The sequence below is a fragment of the Aulonocara sp. 'chitande type north' Nkhata Bay genome, linkage group LG7 (assembly GCF_057382095.1).
Source record: "Aulonocara sp. 'chitande type north' Nkhata Bay isolate Kocher_YH1m ecotype deep benthic linkage group LG7, A_spYH_male_GT1.1, whole genome shotgun sequence".
NCBI lineage: Eukaryota > Metazoa > Chordata > Actinopteri > Cichliformes > Cichlidae > Aulonocara > Aulonocara sp. 'chitande type north' Nkhata Bay.
In genome coordinates this window covers 2,229,394-2,252,146 of record NC_141350.1, presented here as the reverse complement: position 1 = coordinate 2,252,146, position 22,753 = coordinate 2,229,394, and the positions used below count along the sequence as shown (strand labels likewise).

The following is a 22,753-nucleotide window of genomic DNA, read 5'->3' as shown; positions in this document are numbered from 1 at the left end:
AATGTAGTCTACAACTCGTAACAAAATCGTCTGTGTCAAACAAATGTGGAATAGGTTTTGTTGGGTTTTTTCCTGTGATGGGAAAAAGAAAGGATTTCGTGTGTGACCCACATGCATGTGATACAAAGTCCTACGGATGCCCTTAGGCCTCTGTGAGGGCAATTAAAATCATGATGGAGCCAGAGTCTAACAAAGACACGTACAATGGGGCATAAATCAAAGATGTAGTGTTTCGGGGTGGAACAGAAAACTGGTCTGCATGCTTTGGAGGCCATTGCCAGCATCAGCCTGCATTGTAACATGAAAGTGTTCATTCTGTAGTTTGTAGCCAATTACTTTTGGTCAGCACATCACAGAAAATAAAATAAAATACGATATAGTGTCTCAATTTGGCAACTGCATGTTAATGTCTGCTCTCCCACACACTTATTACCACTTCTTAGTTAAGTCGAGTTACTTTCCAAGTTGAGCACGCAGCAGCAGGAGGAGAGTCCACCCACCCACCGCCAAAGCAAAGTGCTAATGCCTCTTCACATTCAGACGACGAGAGAGAATAAATTGTCTGAGCTTTTGATGTTGAGAGTTATCAAGGAGCACCTGTGGTGGAGTCAAACACTTGACATGTGCATTCGGTTTCTGGAATGTGTTTGATTGAATGTTTAGAAATAAAATGTTGTAATTATGAGCAATAAATATGATTGTGATGGCCAACACCTCTGTCTACGAGCTGCACGGTTATACAAAATCAAAGACATGTTTGAATTGATTTGTTTTGCAGGATAGTTTCTGATGAGCACATATTGGAGTGAAAAGGTGAATGTCGAGAGTTTCAGTTAAAGAATCAGAAATGATTTTCTGTCGATAGCATTCGAGTCTTCTCTGTTTCTCAATTGCAGCTGCTTTATTTCACTGATAGCTGACATCCAAATTAAAAGCTCAAAATGTAGCCTGCTGACTACAGTAAGTGGCCGGTGGTCACTGCTGCCTTCCAACATATATCTGTCAAGTGGGAGATGTTTTGGAGAAGTCTGCGTCTTTTTCTTGCACATCGTGGAAAAGGCGAGAGGACTGAGACACTAAGGTAAATATAATTCTACTTACAGGTTTTCATTAGCCTTCGGTAAAAACACTGAGAACCAGAGAATGATGCTGATCAAGATCACAAGCAACTCTACCAAATCTCCAAGGTTGCTATTAATATTTCAGCTTTTGTTAATCACTTAATATTAAACTTATAGATATTTTTAAGAGAAGAAAATCCAACCTTCCCAAAATAATAATAATAATACAGGGTGGGCCATTTATATGGATACGCCGCAATAACATGGGAATGGTTGGTGATACTAAAGTCCTGTTTGTGGCACATTAGTATATGTGAGGGGCAAACTCCTCAAGATGGGCGGTGACCATGGTGGCCATTTAGAAGTCGGCCATCTTGGATACAACTTTTGTTTTTCCAACGGGAAGAGGGCCATGTGACACATCAAACTTATTGGTAATGTCACAAGAACAACAACGGTGTGCTTGGAGACTTTTTCATTTGATTCAATTTTATATGATGGATTATGCAGGAAAAAATAGAATTGGGCTGAAAGGTCTATCGCTTTATTACCTATTCAGGTTGTGTATCATGTTTTTTAAAAGTACTTTTGACAATAAGCAGTAAAGTAACAGGATTACTTTCTTGGAGAAGTAATCAGTAATTAATAAGTACTTACTATTTTCAAGTAATTTCACCAACACAGCAACTACTTAAACTACACGAGTGTCCTGAAGACATAAAGACCTGGATGATCTCTAATTTCCACCTAAATTCAGATAAAACTGAACCCCTAAAAATCTTAGAAATGTGCTGTCTAAGCAGATACTTGGTCTGGATGACCTGCAGTAACACTGTGAGGAACCTTGGAGATGTCCTTCAGTGTGCATATTAAGCATATATGTAGGACTGCTTCTCGAAGTTGTACATTATCTCTGAAATTAGAAACATCCTGATTCAGGGTGATGCTGGACAACTAGTTTATGCATTTATTGCTTCCAGGCTGGAATATTATTATTCAGTGTTATTAGATTCTCCTACAAACTCTTTGAAAAGCCTTCAGTTGATCCAAAATGCTGCAGCGAGAGTCCTGACAGAGACTGGAAAGACGAAGCATATTGACTTCTATTCATTGGCTCCTTTTTAAATCCATATCAAATTTAATATCCTTCTCACATAGAAGATCTTGAATAATCAGGTCCCATCTTATCTTAAAGCCCTCATAGTACCATATCACCCCAACAGAGCACTTTTCTCTCATACTGCTGGCTTGTCTGTGGTTTCTAAGGTAGTTGAAAGTAGAAATGGGAGGCTTCCAGGCCCCTCTTCTGTGGAACCAGCTCCCAGTTTGGATTCAGGAGACACGCAGCCTCTCTACTTTTAAGATTAGGCTTAAAACTGTCTTTGTCAATAAAACGAATAATTAGGGCTGGATCAGGTGACCGTGAATCCTCCTTTAATTTTGTTGCAATAGACCTGGGCTGCTGAGGGTTTCCCATTACACGCTGACCGTCCTGTCTCGCTCCCTTCACCCTAAAAAAGATCGTTGCGGATGCTGCCTCTCCCTGAGCCTGGTCCTGTAGGAGGTTTCTTCCCACTGCCACCAAGTGCATGCTCATTGTTGTGATTTTTCTTTACCTTCTCCTTGATGGGACTGTTATTGTGATTTAGGGCCAATAAAAAAACTGAAATAAAGCTGAGCTGAACTTAGAAAAGTTTAAATACTGGAGGCATCATAGCACAGTCAACCAAAATGATCAATTTGTTGTATACTGCAGTAAATGTGTCTCTCACTGAACATCTTTATATGTGTTATGTACATGTTTCTGTCAGTGAGCAAGACTATGCAGAAGAATATCATCAAACAGTGCTATGTTAATTCAAGCCAATTTACAAGTCAAATCCAGGCATTTGTTTGAATCTATTTTCATACAAATTAGGTCAAATTGTATAAACAATCTGATCACTGATACAAAAATAAATCTCACATAATACAACACTGGAAAAAAAACTTGTATTCACATTATAAAATAAACTAAAACCTTCCCTCTGAGATTTCAGGCCACACTGACTTGACAGCCTCACACAGTTCATGCAGATTTGTCAGTCGTACATCCGTGATCTCCTGTTGCACCACATCCCAGACGCACTCTGATTGTGGAGATCATTATCATGTTGTCATGATCATCTCAAACTGGTAAAGAAATCTGTTTTTTAGATGGTTTATTCAGCTGAAAGTAGCCATTAGCAGATGGGTGCACTGTGGTCATATAAGAGAGGTCACGGTCAGCGACAGTACTGAGGTAGGCTGCGGCATTTAAACGATGACAAAAAGTCGCCTAATATCGGCGAGCCCATGGAAGTCGAGGCGTGCCACGTCGTGTGGTCTCCTTCAAGTTTTGACATGTTGTGTGTTCAGGAATGCGCTTGTGCATTTCTTGGTTGTAGTAATTCGTTATCTGAGATACCGCTGCCCTCCTATCAGCTAAAACAGCCATTCAACTCTGAGCTCTGAGATCAAACAAGGTATTTCAATCCTCACTGTATATTTTTACTTTTAGAGAACTCTCTAGAAGCCCTCGAGATTGTTATGTGGGAAAATCCCAGTAGATCAGCAGTTTCTACAATACTCAGACCCACCTGGCACCAACAACTATGTCATGTTCACAGTTACTTAAATAACTTTTTCCTCATTGTGAAGCTCTTGAACCGCAGGTCATCTTAACCACGTCTACATGCCCAAATGATGCCGTGTTATTGGCTGACTACACGTATGTGTTAATGAACAGACCAGCAGGTGTATGTGAAAATGGGAATCTAAACTGAGATAAATCATGATCTCTGTCCAAAACTATAAACAATACAATATAGACAAACTTGCATGTGTATACTGAGAATTCAAATTTTTGAGTTAAAACTTTAAACTTTGAAATCTTTCTCTGAAATTGTGCTGAATGATTCCTGTTTAACTCCACCGAAAATGTTGAGATTGTTTTTCAGAGAAGACTTCAGTTATTGCTGTAAGCACTCGGAGTAGGTTACTTTGAAATACTGCTCTGGAATTACATATAATGGTTACATTGTTGCCATTTTCAGAGGCACAGAATTCATTGATAAACTGTTTAATGGTCAGATGCAGTCTGTTCTCTGTCTCACCATCTAAATTGAGATGTTTTCGCTGTAATTTTAGTAACTTTTGATTCTCTTTAGGAATATGAGGCTAACGGCTTCACAGGGCTGAAAAATAAATAAATGAATCAATTTGAGAAATCAGAAAAACTTTAGGTGTGGCCAAATTTGCAATGCTATGTTGGGGTTCAAGTATAGAGCTGAACCATTGTGCGATCTTCCTAAATTGTGCTACATAATTATTATAGGTTTGGATTTTAATGCATAATATTATTATTTTATTTAAACAAATGTGCATCTGTCATTTCTTGTTTTTAGGATTTCGATGTTACTTTAAAATGTGATGTTTCCTACAGTATCAGATAGAACAGCGAGTTTTAACAACAGCCATGTTTCTTATCTCTCAAAAACACAAATAAAAAAAATACTCCAGTTGCCATGTGTGGACACATTCTAGCTTCGCTAAAAAGGACACTCTCCTCCCTACTGTGGCTCCATTAGAAATAATTATCCCCAATCGATCTGCCAGTCCCTCTGTGGAGCAGGAACATGAGCTTGTCTCAGCTTTAACAGCCTTCAAATGTCTGTCAACTGTGTGTGTGTGCATTAGTATATGCTCGCCCAATCCTGCTCTATGCAGAGCTTTGTTTGACTTGTGACAGCTTCCTCCAGGTTCTCTAATTCTGCAGGTAGCTTGTCCCAGTGCTGCAGCAGAGCATGTCTCCTGGTGGGAGTCTAGGAAAGGTAGAAAAGCCCTTTCTGAGCAGGTCAACCACAGGGGGGACTGTAATAGTAAATGCGCTGATAACCGACCACCTGGTGTGACTCTACTGCGGCGTGAAAAACCAAGCCGTCACTACGAGGGCCACCGCAGCGGAAAATTGTGTCCAGTAAAGCGTACGAGGTGGGGAGAGGATGTGACAGTGAAGACATGCAATCCTAATGAAAATCAAATCCAGTCAGCTCGCTCGTGGCAGAAAGCCTATAGCACACACTGCATCTCCCCTATAGTTGATAAGAGGGGTGAAGCTGAGATAATGAAAGGGGCGGCAGCCAACCCTGCGTCATATCACTGTTGTCAGGTGAAAACTTTGGATCTCAAGACTGTAATCCTTCCCTGTGGTGAAAAACAATCAGCTTTAATGACAAGCGTGCAGTTTGCAGTTGTTTGAATTAGTTACAGCGTGAGTGTGAAGAGGTGGAAACGGTATCTGGATGGAAATCTCTGCACTCGCCTCGCCAGACCGCAGCCAAAGCCACAGTTTCATCTTTACCTTCATTACTGCTGCCTCAGCCATCCCATGAGGATCACAGCACAGCCGACAACACCAAAAGCCCTTAAGTGTACTTGCGAATAGCTATCTATGCACTTATGCAGATGGATCGCTCCGTGCCCTAAACTCTATGTTTTAATTACTTTGGGTCTTGAAGACAAACTCCTGCATGGATCTCCCCAAACAAGAACTGGCTGAGGCGGTCTGAGATCACCTTGAAAGAGTCTCTTCAGATCATAAAACATGGGCGATAAGTATCACGAAAGCAAATAATCGCTTCAAAATTAGGGTGATAGGTCAGGAAGTAGTGGGAACACTGATTCTAGCATCAGTACAAGGAAAGAAGGTTCACGCTAGAGTAAAGTTTTAGGTTTCTGATTGCTACGGCATCGTGTTAAAAAGGACCTTATGAACTGAGAATCCTTTGAGATGAAGAAAGCTTTGTGAAGATGTAAATCTGCAGTGCACTGAAAGTGTCACATAGAGCAGCTTGCAGCGTTTCCTGGCCTACATATTGTGCAAACTTTGAATTTTGATAGATCACAAGGACAAACCTTAAAGGGAGATCACATATCTTCAAAATATAATAAAACCAGAACCTAATGTTGTGACGAACAGGGTTGTTACCAGTCCACTGGCACTCCTCTTTCCTTTTCTTTCCACTCGATTCTTTTTGCCCCATCATTTAATTCATTTGTAAGCTCAAAGCCTTGGACCTGCCTGCATTAATATGAGATAAACCTGTGAATAGAGCGCGACATTAATTGTGTCTAAAGGAATTCAACTGAGGTGGCAGCCCCCTCTGTCAGTGGCAGGCAAAAGTTGGCTCTCTCTCGTTCCCCCACATGCTGACATCAAAAGCAATAAGTGGGAAGAGCTATTCTAATTGCCTTGAAGCGACCTGCCTGCGTAGGCACCAATATAGTGCTTTGTGTGCTCACTTCAAATGAGTCCTCAAATCCCTGTCTTTTTCTTGACAGGCAAGTTCAGGGGTTTAAACGGCCTCTCTACCTTTGCAAAAAGCACTCTTACCATACCAGCATCCATCTATAGGAAAACATCTCACAAAAACAAATGTACACACCTACACAGTCACACCTGCAGTTTAAACACTAAGTGGATCTAAGTGGCAATTACCCCTGACGTTTGTTCGAAGGATATCTGGCATTTTGTTGCCATCTAGGCAGCAGGGGTGGTACTGCATGCATCAGACCCACCTGATGCCTCCTGAATCACTGAGTTAGGGATAAAACAGCGTGAGGGCCAACAGACGATGCAAAAACCATCCTGGTGTCTACCTACCAAGTGAAAAGGAGACTAGAGATATTTTCAGAACAGAAAAACGGGGAGCAGCATAGGTGCAAGTGGGATGATGAACAAAAAAAAATCTACCTATTTTTGTTCGCAGCAAAGCCAAAAAAAGGATGAAGCGAATAAGCTGCAGTGATTTCTCGTAAAAGTCAAGAAACCCTTCTTAGCTATCATTTCCGTTTAACAGCAGAGAGGGATTTGATTACTTCAAAGACCTTTGCTGAACACAGAACGAAGTGAAAACCCAGAGTCGTGTTGGGAGAGAATGAAAAAGTAGGGCTGATGCCTTCAAACAATCTCATCGTGCTCCAAGTGGAGCATTAGAGAGTCAGTCTCCACTGCTGCTTTAAGAACAATGTTAAAGTCAAGGTGATAATACATCCTGTACTATTATCCAGCTTTAACACCACGTACAGCCTTTTTGGCTGCTTTGATCAAATCAACACAAAAATTACTCTTTCAAAATGTGTCTGCAAAGAGTCGAATTATATTTGAGACAATCAGAGCAGATAAAGCAGTAAAACGTCAACGAGACCAAGCTCATCTCATTGCACTAGTATGACTGTACAGGACACAGCCAGGGAGAGCCTCACCGATGATAACGTCATGAACAATATTATAATGAATCAGGACCAACACAAATCAATCAGTTCTGTCTTATTACTGCATCACCAGACTGTGTTTAAATATAGTGTCAAAGCTGGGACCACTTCACTAACTCATCTCACATATATACACGTACAGGCACGCTGCAATGCAAAGGTGATGAGCCAATCAACACCTCTTTATCCCTGTGAACTCTATACTGGTTCACATGAGAGTTCAGAGCTCTCCTTCTCTGCTATTGCACCATGTTGCTAATTCTGCTCTGCTGTAGTTGTCAGCAGTTGTCAGTTGTACAAATTATGAATGTTGCTTTAATATCTAAGCAGATATTAAAAGACATGTCAAAGTTTAAGTGAGCTTTTTAAAAAAACCCTGCTCATTATCAGCAAGGAAATAATCTGCATCATTTTTGCCAGCAGACGAATCCATAGGGGACAGTGCAAGGTAAGCATATGGTAGGCTGTGCATCGCATACTTATGAACGCCTGTTCATCTATTTTTAAAGACCTCCTTAAAATTTAGTTTAAAAAAATATCTATAAATCTTGCTAAAGGCAAGAACTGGTGCTCATCTCATTTCTGATCATTTCAACCAAATATGGGAGCGAGATAACTAAAATCTGCTTTTGTTTTGAAAATGCAAACAGGAACACCAAGAGTTGTGTGTCCTTCCTTCGTATCTACTACAGTGAACCATTTTAGCTAACTGGTGACTCGCGCCACACTGTTGTAGCTGGAAACTCCACCTACAGAAACATCAGCAGGGAGCAGCTCGCCTAAAAGATCAAGTGCAGCTGGCAAACCTCAATCACCACTTTGACCCTGTGGCTGTGACTAACGACACAGTCAGTGATGAAAAGCCAGCTTTTTAATGACCTGTGGCCTCGTGTTGCACATGACTCGTGAATGGTCTGCAACGCGTCTCTTAGTTGAACTAAATAGAAAGTGCATGGCAGCAGCAAAGGCTAATGCAACTCACTGTATCATCATCTGCTACTATTATCTGTAAAACTACTCTTGTGGAAGAAACAGGACCCCGCTGTACCAGCCTCTTACATGAATACACCCACTGTGCTGCTGGCAGCTTCACACACTTTGAGAGGAGTCATCGCAATCATGCTGAAAAAAGAAACTCGCTCTCCTTGCCAAACATAGACCCATGCTTGTGCTTTTGTGTGTGTGTGTGTGTGTGTGTGTGTGTGTGTGTGTGCGTGTGTGTGTGTGTGTGTGTGTGTGTGTGTGTGTGTGTGAGAGAGAGAAAGCAGAACGACATATCTGGATGTTTTGGAAAAGTAAGTAAGTAAGTAAAATTTATTTATATAGCACTTTTTAAGACAAAACGCTGTTACAAAGTGCTTCACAAGAAAACATGTCAAACAAACAATATAGCAACATAAAGAAAGTATAAAAGCATATCAAACAAGCAATAGTACAATATAAATATAAAATAAAACAACATGTTACGCATTAACATTTCCCAAATGCCTGTCTAAACAGATGAGTTTTAAGCTGTTTTTTGAAAGAAGCCACCGTGTCGATGGTGCGTAGTGGGGGGGGTAAACCGTTCCACAGTATAGGAGCCAGGGTTTGAAATGCGTGATCCCCCTTTGTTTTCAGACGAGTCCGTGGGATAGATAGACGACCGCTATCAGTGGATCTAAGAGTTCGCTTTGGAGAATAGGGCTGGAGAAGCTCCGAGATATAGATGGGGGCCCCACCTTGTAGAGACATAAACGTAAGGGTGAGGATTTTAAACTTATATCTATACTCAACCGGAAGCCAATGCAGGGATTTTAGTATAGGAGTGATATGGGAAAATTTATTGCTATGGGTCAAAAGCCTTGCTGCAGCATTCTGAACCGCTTGGAGCCGATTTAGTGAGGCCTTAGAAACGCAGGAAAAGAGTGCATTACAATAATCCAGAAAAGAGACAAACGGAGCGGGTGAATAGCTCCTGAATATCTGTAACGTGTTGCACAGAGTTTGCTAAAGCTGATAGTGGACGACGAGGGGGGCGTGGCATGACCATCTCACTTTCTCTGACACTTGAGATTTTGAATGTGGCGTCAGGGGCACGGCTGCTTTGCTCTCATCAGTTATCTGGACCTGGGTATCTGTATAGCTCTTTGTCTGTCAGCCGCTTTATCTTTGTGCTTGTTCATCTGCTTGTCTGACAGGGGAGAACAAACTGTGATGGAAGCTTGATCAACTGGAGGGACGACGTTAAACTGCACCGCTATGTCCTTCACACATGGTTACTGAGGCCTTTTGTGCATGTGTGTATGTTTGTGTTAGTCTTTTGCTTGACTCACAAACGCACCATTAATCCTCTGTCCTAGAACGCGACATTTTCCTTTTTTTCTCTCCCACTTGGCACATTTCGTGATTACACTACACAACGTCCACTGGCGTTTTGCATAATTAGGCCACTTATATCAAATGCAGGCAGATTCTAATGGAGTGCTAAGGGGACATATTTACTTTAATTACTACCCTCGCTATCTCTGCACTTCATCCTCCCTTGCTTCGACCTCCTCTAACCCACTCCCTTCCTGCAGCGAGTGCAGTGGCAACGTCGAGGGAAAGAAGATTGAAGAAGACTGTTTTTGCCTCAAAGGTCACACTCTCTCCTCATTGGAGTTAAGATAGCATTTGACCTTACAGCCCATTACAGAGCATGTTGCTCGACCACAGTCTCAAGGGAACAAACGGAATAAACGGATAAATAAAAACTCGGAGTCTCCCATTACAAGGAAAGAGTGTGAACAGGTGTGTGTTTGGAGTTGTGCGATTGTGGGTCAGGTGTACGGGCACATGTGAGTGTTTTATTTACAGGAAGCTTTTAGAGTTTTCTGTCAATAACAGCAGAGTCTGAAAAAAATCTCCAAAGAGCACTCTAACACCACAGACCACGCTTGGCTGCGTGCTTCCACCCAGGAAAGAGCATAGATAAGTACAATGTGAAGGAGAATGAAACCTCAAAGCCCCACACTAGAAAGCCTATTTACCAGCTGATTGTTAGAACCACAGTAACACCAGGGTACATTTAGACAGCAGAGTCTAGATTGCTATTGGACTGCTTTCACTTGAACCATTTCATGCTCCTTTTATTCGGGCTGTTTGTCTGCCTCTGTAGGCTGCTAAGATTGCAAACTTCTCTGCAATTTCTCTTAACTCTAACCCTTTATTTTGGCAGCACGGCTGTGGGAGATGAAACCCGACGGCGCCGTGAGAAGAGATGAGGGAAGAATGAGAAGAGAGCAGGGAAGTGTGAGGAAGGGCGAAGACCACGAAATGAAAAGAAAGAAACCACCCTGCCTTAATGACTGGCATCATTAGACTTTGTGACTTGTCATCCTTCCGTTCTTTAACTAGACTCCATCATAAAAAGTCCATCACTGAAACAGCACTTAGTAGCAGAGGGGTGCCAGGTCTGAAAAGACACTCCACATAAGAAACCTTGAGTGAGGAAAGAGATCTTAGCTGGAGGTCTCCTTTTGAAAGGATAGTTGATTGTAACCAGTGATGGACGTGACGGGCTCCATCTGTACAGTCCATAAAGAGGAAAGCACACTAAAGTGCACAGGCGACACACTGCATATTTAATCCCTGGATAACTGAAAACGAACCCTGGTGTTGTATATGATTAAAAAGGACTCGAGCTAGAAACAGAAACATTCTAGAAATGACAATACTGCGACGAGATGCACACCTGCTGCTGCGCTCCTGAATTATAAATCGCACCAGCATACCAGAAATGGCAGTGGCCTCTATTTTTGATCATGCTAGATCAATGACCCGCCTCCAGGACTGAGTGTCTGCGAGAGACGGAAGAGATAAAAGAATAAAATGCGAGCGTGTGTGTCAACTCTCCCAGTGTGTATGTGTGTGTTTGTATGTGTCACAGTGAAGGTCAGCCCCATCTATGAGTAACAGGAGACCGTGGCAAGCCGCTGCCTTCAGCTGCACACTTTAAACATTTTTACTGGGGACCGTGACCTCCCCCTTTCCTCTCCGTCTCTCTCGGTGCCGGCGGCAGCTTAAACAGGAACGTTAACAGTCCGTTGGTCACCGCAGCCGTAAACGTCCACGACGTGCCCAGGTGCCAACCCAGGAATTTAAACTGTAGTAAAACCGTCTTCATCTACGGGTGAGAGGCGAGAAAACAGCACAGGGCAGTTTGAGAAAATAAATGGTGGATAAAGTTTGGTTAATCAGCTAGTTTGATGGGGTGGGGGGGGATTCGATGGAGGAAGACAAGGAGGAGAAATCAAAGTGGGAATGGGTGGGGGATCGTTGCACCTGCACCTCCCAGCTGTGCTGCGCCTATTCTGAATCACTGCTCCACCGGGAGAGACTGCTTAGCGTTCGATCTGGAAAACAGGGATTTATTACCAAAGAGGGGGCTACTAGTGCAACGTGTGCGTATATCTGCATATCTGTGTGAGGGGGTGGTGGGTGGGTGCAGCAGCTTACTGTGGAGATGAGTTTGGCTCCCACCTGTCTGACAATCTCTAAAAAAGAAAAGCTAGTTTGAGCCTACACGCTGCAATACGTGTTATTCTGCAAGACAGAAAGGGAAGTTTGTGAATATATATTTATTCATCTGGATGATGAGTCAAGTAGAACGACTGTGTAACTCACATTTTGCATAAAAAGCTGTTTGGTTTGTTTTCGGCCAGACTGGGAAGAAAATCGCTGGAGGCGACAGTACTGTCATATGTTTTTGTTTTCACTGGTTTGCATTAGTCAGTGTGGATTCACACCTTGAATGATTTATATTTTGGGAATTCCAAGACCTTAGCTGTCAGTGATGACAGGACAGCCACAGCACAAAGATTCAGATTTTAACATAAATATTTGTCCATCAGCTGCAGAGGCTAAAGGAAAGCCCAAAGCACGTTTAAAGGTTTTTGGAATCACAAATTTTAAAAATTACTCAGTACTGAAGACATTTTATAAGACTCTCCATTATGTTTTCCAGGGCGAGTAAGTGAATCTACGCCTTCTCACAAAGATGAAAAACATATGCGTGTGAATAAGACGCAGCATACACGTGCAAGAGAGGCCAGGTCCTAATCAATAAAACAGGGAGTTAAATAATTTCTCTGTCGACACTATTAACCTGAATCTCAGCAGATAAGCAAATTGATCTACAATGTAGAAATGGCTTATCCAATTAAAAGGGAATATAATGCACAGCAGGAAGTGTGCACTAAACCTGCACGGGTCAAACAAGAAATACCACAAGAGCTGTGCTGCCTCTCAATACTGAGATGAGGGCGAGCAAGAGACACACAGGATGAGAGGAGCGAGAGAAGCAGCACAGCACAGTTTCCCAAATGAGCTGTTTGCCTGGCACGCTTCGGGGCTCTCGCATTGTTGCTGTGTTTAGAAATAGTCTCAGCTAGGATGCTTTAAAAATTAGCTGCCGCTTAAACCTTTGCAGCATGCCACACGAATAGAGCCTGACATCGCACAGTGACTATTTCAAAGGAAACTTGTTATGATCTTCAAGAGGGATGTATGAATATGCATCAGCAAGAGAAGGTCAGAGATCAAGGCTGGAAAGAGGCGTTTGTGCACCTGGATCCGTCCTTGCTCGAGTTCACAAAGGTGGATGAAAATACGGCGAAAGTGACATAAAAGGAAGGTTCGGCATCCTTGGTGCAGAAATCCTGCTCTAAAGATTTGACTGGTATTAACAGCTGTTCCGAGTTACCGCTCCCTCTCTTCATATTAAAGTCAGATCAAACGGACGAGTGGCTCTATCACAGTGGGAATTAAGGCTTTATTAAATATCTCAAGGGAGCCCACGTCTGCAGAGACCAGTGGACTTGAGTAAAAATACCCAACACAGCAGAGCGGCCAAGTTAGTTCACTGCCCCTCTTTCTGTGTCTCTGACACCCCCCGCTGCCTTTCCCCCTTTCCCCTCCTCTCCTCTTCTCCATGCTCCTGTGTGTGCTCCTCGCTCACACACTCACACCCTCACAAGCCCAAAGAAACGCTCAAGTTGGTGGCTGAGCGGAATATAGATGCGACTGGAGACAAGAGCTGGTGCCGTGATTTGCACATAGACAGAGGATACACACCCTGCGCTCTGCTTCAGTCTTCTTCCATCTTCAGTTTCTCTCCTTCCCATGTTTTCTCTTTCTCTGGACAAAATGTGAAAGGCATTGCTAAAGTGAACGAACCCCGCGCACACTGCCAGACCCTCGATATCCTCTGCCCCAAACTCGGAGCCCTAAATGACAGTCAGACGCGCGCAAGAAGGGCTAAACGGGAATAAACTTGCACGGATGGACCTGGCTGTGCAGGTGATGTATCGTGTGCCATTTCCAGACCCGGGACAAACTTGACAACACATATGTTTGCGCCATTAACACACAAGGGTAGCCCGGGTGAGACCAGGCGGAAGACCAGAATAAAAAGAGCGTGGGATCGCTCCCAGTCTCAGCGAAATAGTCCCCAAATCCCTCACACACGCGCACACATCTCGTCTGTCTTACCTGGTGGAGGAGAAAAGCCAAGAGAACGCAGACTCCAATCTCCATGGTCGGTAAAATTTCTCTGGGTGCGAAACACAAACAGCTTCAAGACAGGGCGATAGAGACTCTGTGAGCTGTGTTCATAATTCCACTGTCCAACCGCCGGAGAGAGAGGAAAGCCTTTCGCCGTGAGCCGCCAGCTGCCAACTTCCTCCAAATATAACTGCAGTCTGATCAGCACAGTGCTGGATAGTGAAGGCGAGACCACGACCAATAGATTTATGAGCAGGACAGAGACGGGGGGGAGGCGGAGAGGGGAGTGGTGGGGGATGAGGCGGGGAGTTCGTCGCGATCCAAGCAGCGGGTCAGCGTCGACACCCGGTTCGTTTGTGGAGTTTTCGGCAGGTGCAGCCGCAGGTTTCGAGGATTCATCAACATGACGCGTATCGCGCCGTTTCAGTTTTCACACGCGACAGGTTTATGCCCCCGATAGTGTCTGTAATTCACCCTCTTTTCAAGATTATTTACGGTGTCTGTCATCAGTGTCAGTGGCGCACGGGAAGCCTCTATTACCCACGAAGCCGCACCACTGCGATGGTGCCTGAGAGAAAAACTTCAGTAATGAAACATTTTAAACCCAAACTAGAAACACGAGCCGCGACCAAAGAGGCTTAAACATGAATCATTCACTCGGCCTTTAATAGCTTCCTTTAGAGCTGCATTCGTGTCAGCGTGTTTCCTTGCTTCTAGCTAAATGATCAATTGTTAATTTAAGATAAGATAAGATAAGATAACCTTTATTAGTCCCACACGTGGGAAATTTGTTTTGTCACAGCAGGAAGTGGACAGTGCAAAAGTTATTACGCAAAAATTAGAATACAATAAGAATAAATACAGTACACAGCTGTACAGAATAGAATAAAATAATATACTATATACAGTAGAATAAAATAGAATAAAAATATACAATAAGATAAAAATAGAATACGAATACTATATACAACTGAGTAAAAATACAACGATGACAGAAAGGATTATTGCACTTAGTATTATTGCATATGTATGGATGTGTGTGCTTGATCAGTTAAAGTCTTTATTATGGAGTCTGACAGCAGTGGGGAGGAAAGACCTGCGAAATCTCTCCGTCCCACACCGTGGGTGCCGCAGTCTCCCACTGAAGGAGCTGCTCAGTGCTGTCACAGTCTGCTGCATGGGGTGGGAGATGTTGTCCAACAGGGATGACAGCTTAGCCGCCGTTCTCCTGTCACTCACCACCTCCACTGGGTCCAGAGGGCATCCTAGAACAGAGCTGGCCCTTCGGATCACCCTGTTCAGTCTCTTCCTGTCCCCAGCAGAGATGCTGCCGCCCCAGCAGACCACACCATAAAAGATAGCAGAAGCCACCACAGAGTCATAGAAGGTCTTCAGGAGTGGGCCCTCCACTCCAAACGACCTGAGTCTCCGCAGCAGGTACAGCCTGCTCTGCCCTTTCCTGTAGAGGGCGTCTGAGTTATGAGTCCAGTCCAGTCTATTGTTCAGATGAACACCAAGGTACCTGTAGCTGTCCACAGCCTCAATAATTTGTGCGGGGAATGAATTTTCGCAGTTCTCTTTTCAGCATGTGCACCGCAGCCAAGTTCAGTTCGAATTTTCTTTTACTGCATGTTTATTATAAATGTAAAAAAACGACCTTTGCATATGTAGGTGACGAATTTATTGTCACTGCTTTTTAGGTTACTTTCAGTGCAGCTTCTCCTTCTTCTTTTTTAGCTCTATGTTCTAAACTAAAAACACCGAAAAGCGCATTTCTGTTCTATTCTTAAGCCAGGGTAACCCCTTTAGCCTTTCTCTGTGCTCTTGGAAGCATTCCTGTGAAAACGAAGCCCACACCTGATAAAAGTCTCCAACAACAACACCTCCTGTTGGAGAAGCATTCGTTTGAAAAACATGGTGCTTGAAATTGAAGAAGTCCTTGAAGTAAAAGAACGAACGAAAGAAGCCCTATTTACATTTTCAGATAGAACAAGAGGGCTTGTAGCTGAGAGCCACAGAGAAGGGAGGCTTCACTCCATCTCCAGCCTTTTACTTTAAAACACAAGATCCTTGTCAGGTGTCCTTGAGAGGGGGGGGGGGAAAGCACTCAGTAGCTAAAGTCATGCCGTTGTGTAACTGACTGTGACCTCTGAGTTTGCAGGTGGGAATAATCAATTAATTACTGCACAATTATTAAAGAGGAGGATGGCTCATTAGAATTCAACCCTGCTGCTGTTTAGCCCTAATAACATAAAATATAGTGTAGGGAGATTGCCTTTGGTTCTGCAGGGATGATGTAGAACAAAGCATGTCGGGCACTAGCTTAAGCCTGCAGTTTCAGTATCCTGCCATTTAGTTGACTATCAGCAGAAAAAAAATCCTAATACGGAAAAAAAATGTTGTGAAAAATGTTCAGGATTCAGATATCTGCCAGTCTACCTCGTCACTGCTCGCCTCAGTGACGTGTTCCTCACTGAACCTTTTTTCATGGCCCAAAGGTCAGATGTCTATAAACCAGCCCATCAGTCTTTCTTAAGGGGCAGCATTGTCACAAAGCACACTTAATCTTCATGCAAAGTACCCCTAACCTCCAACACAGAGATAAGTCGTAGAGGCTGAGACAGATGGATGGGTCTGCTGTTCAAAGCAACTGAACTCTGACATAATGGAAACATTTAGAGCTCTTTACTCTCCCTTTCTATTCTATCCATCTGTCCATTTCTTACACCTAAACAAGCGTAACATGGGACACATTTCTGCATACAGCCATCATGATTTGAGAAAAGGAAAAGGTTAGCCCCACACAAAAGTCAGTTGTGGGTCATTGTGAGTGTCTCTCAGTGCAGCAGTCAAGTTCCTCCCTTCAGTTTCTCAATGGATGTGAAAAATGAGGGCCAGAATTGTTGTGACGCCTGAGGAATTGCTTTTCCCAGACAATATTTCTGCCATATTCATTTATCAGTAAGTAAAAGCATAGGGCTTGTATCACTGCTGTCTGCTCAGTTCAGAGCACACACATTCAGCTGCGGACCGCAGGAAGATGGCTGGTATAATCAATTAAAATGACACAGCTGAATGAAGAATAAAATGTCAAACAGTGTGTAACATTCCCTGTCACATATTTCATGATCATCACTACATATTTTAGATTATGGGAATGACACAAAGAGCGTCATATTCGGTTTTGTAAGCCGTGGCTAAGTGGAATCAACAAATCATGACTGAAGTGTGTGTTCGGTGGGTTTAGCTCAGTCAGTTCTACGGTTCAGTTTCATTACTCTCAAATACTCCAGACTCGATTTTGTAACCTCAGAAATATAATTTCTACTTGTTATATTTGTGGCTATTGAACATTTTTTAGTAATTATGTTTCTATAATTCAGATTTGATACCTAAAAATGTGGCTGGTGACTGATTTAACTGCTTTTTCAGTCTCTTCTCAGCAACTTGGTGGAAAATTATAGCTCCACAACAACAGTAGAAGTTAATGTTGGACCAGTTGTCTGAAATAGGAGGATGATATGCAGCCAGTGAAAGAGGATGTGGCCACGCTGACTGACTTTGATTGTTGTCTGTCTGAGGTTGCATTTCCTCCATCTGACATCGGAAAAGACTGCAACTGCATATAGTAAGGTATTAAAACCAAGGACCCGGATGTTTGTGCTCATGTCCCACATAAAGAAAAGAAAAAAATATAGTCCTCTGAAAATAAATAAATAGTGTATTATTAGTAGTGTTTATCTTCTTTTTTCTGTTTTCATAGAATAAAATAATACTTTTGATATGTGAGAGGAAAGACCAACAATGTTAAGAGACAAACGAGCCAAGAATGGAAAATATAAATACGACATTTCTCGTGTATATTCTCATGTATGTACAGTAACAAGTTATCCATCCTGTATTTATTCCTTAATGTTTTGCAACATCCTCACACTCTGCATCACTGCACATAAATATGCGACATGTGTTGCTTTTGTCTGTTTCATGTTGCTATTGTCACCATTATAGGCTCCATTCATGTAAACAGTCAGTAAAGCTGATTCTGATTCAGAGTCATATTACTAATTTCAACGGGATCTTCCACTAGAAAAAGCAAAGACAGTAAAGTATGATCCCTGCCACGGTCTCTGTCAGCTGCTGTTTCCAACTGATATCAAATACATGGAGCAACCTACACTTCTAACAACACCTAAAAGCACCCCTCATAATAACTGCGCCTCCCCAACCCCAGGAAGGTATGGTAATCAGTTCAAGAGCCTAGACACAGAACTGTGTCAGGAACCTTTCGATCAAGACCGAACGAGGAAAAGCAGCGAGCACTTTTCCAGAAACGCAACCTTGAGTTACACCTCACTTCAGAACAGAGACGCAAGCAGAAAGAAAATATATAATCAAATATATAATCATCTTTGTGGCTTCTTTTTCTTGACCTTCAAAATACAAAATATGAGCAACTATTCAGTTACAGTTGCTGTTTAAATAGGTGATAATTAGAATACAGTTACTTTGTTGAAATACATGGATTACATGGCAGTATTTTCCCGTTTCATATGTTAGGCTATCCCCTCTCTAATTTTGTGTAATGGAGACCAGGGGTTGCATTACCCTTACTTGTATTTTATTAACTGATTGACTGATTGGGAATTAAAACAATATAATAAAGAAAAACACACATTTGTTCTTCTGGATTCTGTGGTGTGGGTGTGGTCTCTGGCCGGCTGCAGAGGAGGGGTGACGCAGTGAGCTCCCGGGCGGCGCAGGGGCGGGGTGAACAGGTGTGCTGAGAAGTGAAGGTGATTGTCACTCTTTATATGTCCGCAGTGACAGTCAGAGGAGTACTGAAAACCACAGTATTAATAAAAGTATTGCTGTCCTCACACCTGTGTCCCGTGGATGCTTTACAGGACAAACGTTACTGATTCTTTATTAGGTTTATTTCATTTAGGATTTAAGTAACAGCTTGTAAAGGTGAAAAGACAATCCACACATCCTACCTGTGTCAGAAAGGAGCCAAAGTTTGAGCTGTTCACATTTAATCATTTGTCTGTAACCTAAACTTTTGGTATGTGTAAAAAGAGAAGTGTTAGTAGTACTCACCCTTCCTGGTTGCTTCTTGCAGGATGTGGAACAAAAGAGTAAAAGCAGCTCAATCACCTGCTGATGAGCTGCTGGAGCAGACCAGTGTGCCAGGTTAGGGGAGTCTGGTTAAGAAGGCTTTTAATTTAGATAGAAATGGTTGAAGAGTATGTTATTGATTTGTTTATAGTATGTGTTGGAAATATGTATATGCTTGTTATGTGTTCTAATGTTATTGTATGTTTGTTTGTGTGGAGGGTTATGTTTTCATTTTGATTGGTTAACCTGGGCAAGTCCAGATGCTCAGCTGAAACAGTGAGAGCATAAAAGGAAGCCAGATGCTTTTTAGAGGGCTTGGTGTTTGTGCCGTATCAGTGTCCCTTCTTCAATAAAGTCTTCTAGTCCATGGATACATTTTATTCCACTTTCGCGTCATATTATTAGAAGGAAATATGACCGCTGGCCAAAACTGACATTTTGTTAATTCCACACATTGTCGGAAACTTAAACTTGCATTAAGAGGCTCTAATGTAAGCATCCTGTTAATGTTGGTGTCCTCAGTTACTCAATGGACCCAGAGCCAGCACAACAGAGGCAGCAGTGCACGGGCAGGAATGCATTTCTTACTTGGAAATTCTGACTGCACTTCACATTTAAAGAAGAAAGGGATCAAATCTGAGCGTACAATGCAGACTCTGTCAGCAACCAAGCTGCTCTCAGCATCAAAAGACTCCAACCTAAAGAAACATCTGGAAGTAAGTTGCTCCACCACCACTAAAGCAGTTCATTAGGCATAAAGAAAGCTCAGACAGGACCACTCGAGCTACAATCCGAGGAGACTTGTTTATACCTCACAGACGGACAGCATTTGGGCAGAACGTCCTCTCTGTTAAGGGTGGCCATCTGTGGAACAGTCTTCCTCAACCCATTAGGTTGGAGGAAGTCGGGGAGTGCGTGGAAAGGGTCTCCAGTTTCAAGTTTCTGGGTGTGCACATAGACACAGACCTCCAATGGAGCTCTAACACCTCTGCGGTCTTAAAGAAGGCCCAACAGCGTCTCCACTTTCTGAGAATCCTCAGAGAAATGGACCTGAAGGAGCTGCTGACCGTCTTCTACCGCTGCTCCATTGAAAGTGTGCTGACATATTGCATCGGTGTGTGGTTCTCCAGCTGCACCACAGCACACTGAAAGGCACTCCAGAGGGTCATCAATATGGCCCAAAAAATCATTGGACATCCTCTTCCCTCCCTGAAGGACCTGTACAGCACTCGCTGTCTCAAGAGGGCACGCAGCATCCTACGGGACTGCACACACCCAGGACACCGGGTGTTTAAGCTGCTGCCGTCTGGCAGGAGGTTCAGGCTGCTGAGGTCCCGAACAAATAGACTCAAGGACAGCTTTTACAACAGGGCAACAGCCCTGATCAATGCTAACAGCTGACCTGACTGGATACCTCCCTGGACTTTTTTAGGGGGGAGGTAACAATGTTTAAAACAATAACAATAATAATATTTATATTTATAACAAGGTGCAATAATAATTAATGTGCAATAATAACAGTGTGCAATACACATACACTTATTCTTCTTTTTTATACTAAGTTAATATACTGTGTTGTGTTGTTTGTTGCATTGTGATATCGTCACAATGTCATATCGTGTCGTGTTGTGTTATATGTAGTGCCGACGTAGGACAGTTTTTCCAATTTCATTGTACTACTGTACTATGTATGACTGTGCAATGACAATAAAGGGTTATCTTATCTTATCTTATCTTATATTAGAGAATGCTCGACATTCAATTTGTTTAAGGCAAAGGTTAAAAACTGGTTATGGACAAATCAAGTGTGAGATCATGTGTGAGTTGTATAGTTTTAATGTTTTATTTGGGAACAGAATGGTGTGTATGTGTAAGTTTGGTGATGGAGTTTTTATTATGAATGAATGATGAATTTTTATGATTTTTTATGTCTATTTTTTATGCTTAAGGACAACAGATGGAAATTAGCCTTTGGCTATAATCTGGCATGTTTACATTCATGTAATTCTTTTTTACATTTATGTTCATTAACATGCACTGTCCTGAATAAATAAAATTAAAATTAAGTTCTTTTTAAAAAACTAACGTTAGTCCACTGCAGTACATCTTCGATGTACTATTACTGAAGGCTCCTCACTACCGAGCTAACATTGTTAGCTGGCGTTAGCTGAGGTTAGTTCATAGACTGCAGACTGTTAGACTTGATGAATAGCGTTAACAACCTGCTAACTGCAAATAATCATACGCAGTTCTGAAAGCAGTCTATGAGCTAACCTCAGCTAACGCCAACTAACAATGTTAGCTCAGTGGTGAGTAACCTTCAGTAATAGTAATAAGTCACAGCAATATTCATGTAGTTGTAAAAATGTGACAGTATATCAAGTAATCCAAAGTATTCAGAATACGTTACTCTGAGTAACATAATGGAATACTTTATAAACTACATTTTGGGTGAAACTATATTATTCTGTAATCTGTAGTGGAATATATTTTATTTAAAAGTAACCTTCCCAACACTGCTTATTACTTTTATTCTTGTTTTAAGTTGATTCTAATCCTCAGTGCATGTATGTATGTGTATTTAAAAATCGGGTTGTATTAAAATTAACGGCTCTTAAGACAAACTTGGGATATTTGTTGTCATGTAAAATATTTTATGGAACTTTTGGTTCTTTGGCGTAACAACAGCTACATGATCTCACCCAGCAATCTCCAGCAGCTGACGCACCCATGACTCTGCCTCAGCACCTGGCTTAGACACATATAGGTAGTAACCAACCGTCGCCTGTGTTAACTCGATTGTTGGGACATTAGACTGACATCTTTGTTGAAATTCAATTCCAAATTCACTGACACATTCATCAGTTGCTTTTGAAAGGCCTGCTTATTCGCATGTCTTCACGTGTCGCTTATTTTCTCCTAAAGTTCTGGTTTTACGGTTATTTGCTTGTATAGTTTATACAAAGTGACTTTGTTGTGTCTTTGTTGTAGACTGGAAATAATTATTTTACAAATCGAGACACGTCCTTTGTTTTTTAATTTACCACTCAGTCTCTAACTTTTATCAGATGTGTTGTTATCTTAGTTAAAATTACATTTGCTCCCAACTTAATGTTGCTTACTTTAAGTTACTTATAAATACAACACATTATTCTCTTAAGCTTTTTGCTAATATTTAAGCAAATTTCTCAACATATATGCACAAAGCAGTCACTTCATTATGTTCACATGTTAAACTTTCATTAATGCAAATATTTAATTAGTCGAACAATGTGCTGAAGTTAAAAATAAAAAGGGGAAGAAATGTAGTTTAAGTGACTTTGAATGTGGCAAAGTTGTTGGTTCCAGGGAATCTGCCATTTCAGAAACTGCTGGGATTTTCCTGTACAACTATTCCAGTGTTTGCAGAGAATAGTCCAAAAAACAGAAAATATCCAGTGAGCAGTAATTCTCTGGTTGAAAATACCTCGATTCCAGATGTCAGAGTGAAATGTCCCAGCTTTTTCAAGCTGGTAGGAAGACAAAACTAACCCATATAACCACTCATTAGAAAGATATGGAAGAGCACCTTTGAATGAACATGTGAAACCTTGAGTTTGATGGGCTACAGCAGCAGAATACCACAGCAGGTGTCAGTCTTGTCAACTAATGACAGTAAACTGAAACTACAATTTGCAGTGACTCACCAAAATTGGACAATAGATGACGGGGAAAACATCACGTGGTCTGATGAGTCTTGATTTCAGTTGCAACATTCA

The 22,753-nt window shown here is 42.0% G+C and overlaps 1 protein-coding gene across 1 annotated transcript in view; it reads right to left on the bottom strand.

Moving 5' to 3' along the window:
* cdh13 (cadherin 13, H-cadherin (heart)) overlaps window positions 1-14,084 on the bottom strand; it is a 423,814-nt gene extending 409,730 nt beyond the window's left edge. The window contains exon 1 of the mRNA XM_086297939.1: window positions 13,869-14,084. Within this exon, the coding sequence (XP_086154065.1) occupies window positions 13,869-13,913 (45 nt within the window). The 5' untranslated portion in view covers window positions 13,914-14,084. The remainder of the gene's footprint in view (window positions 1-13,868) is intronic.
* Between the last annotated feature and the right edge of the window lie 8,669 nt (window positions 14,085-22,753).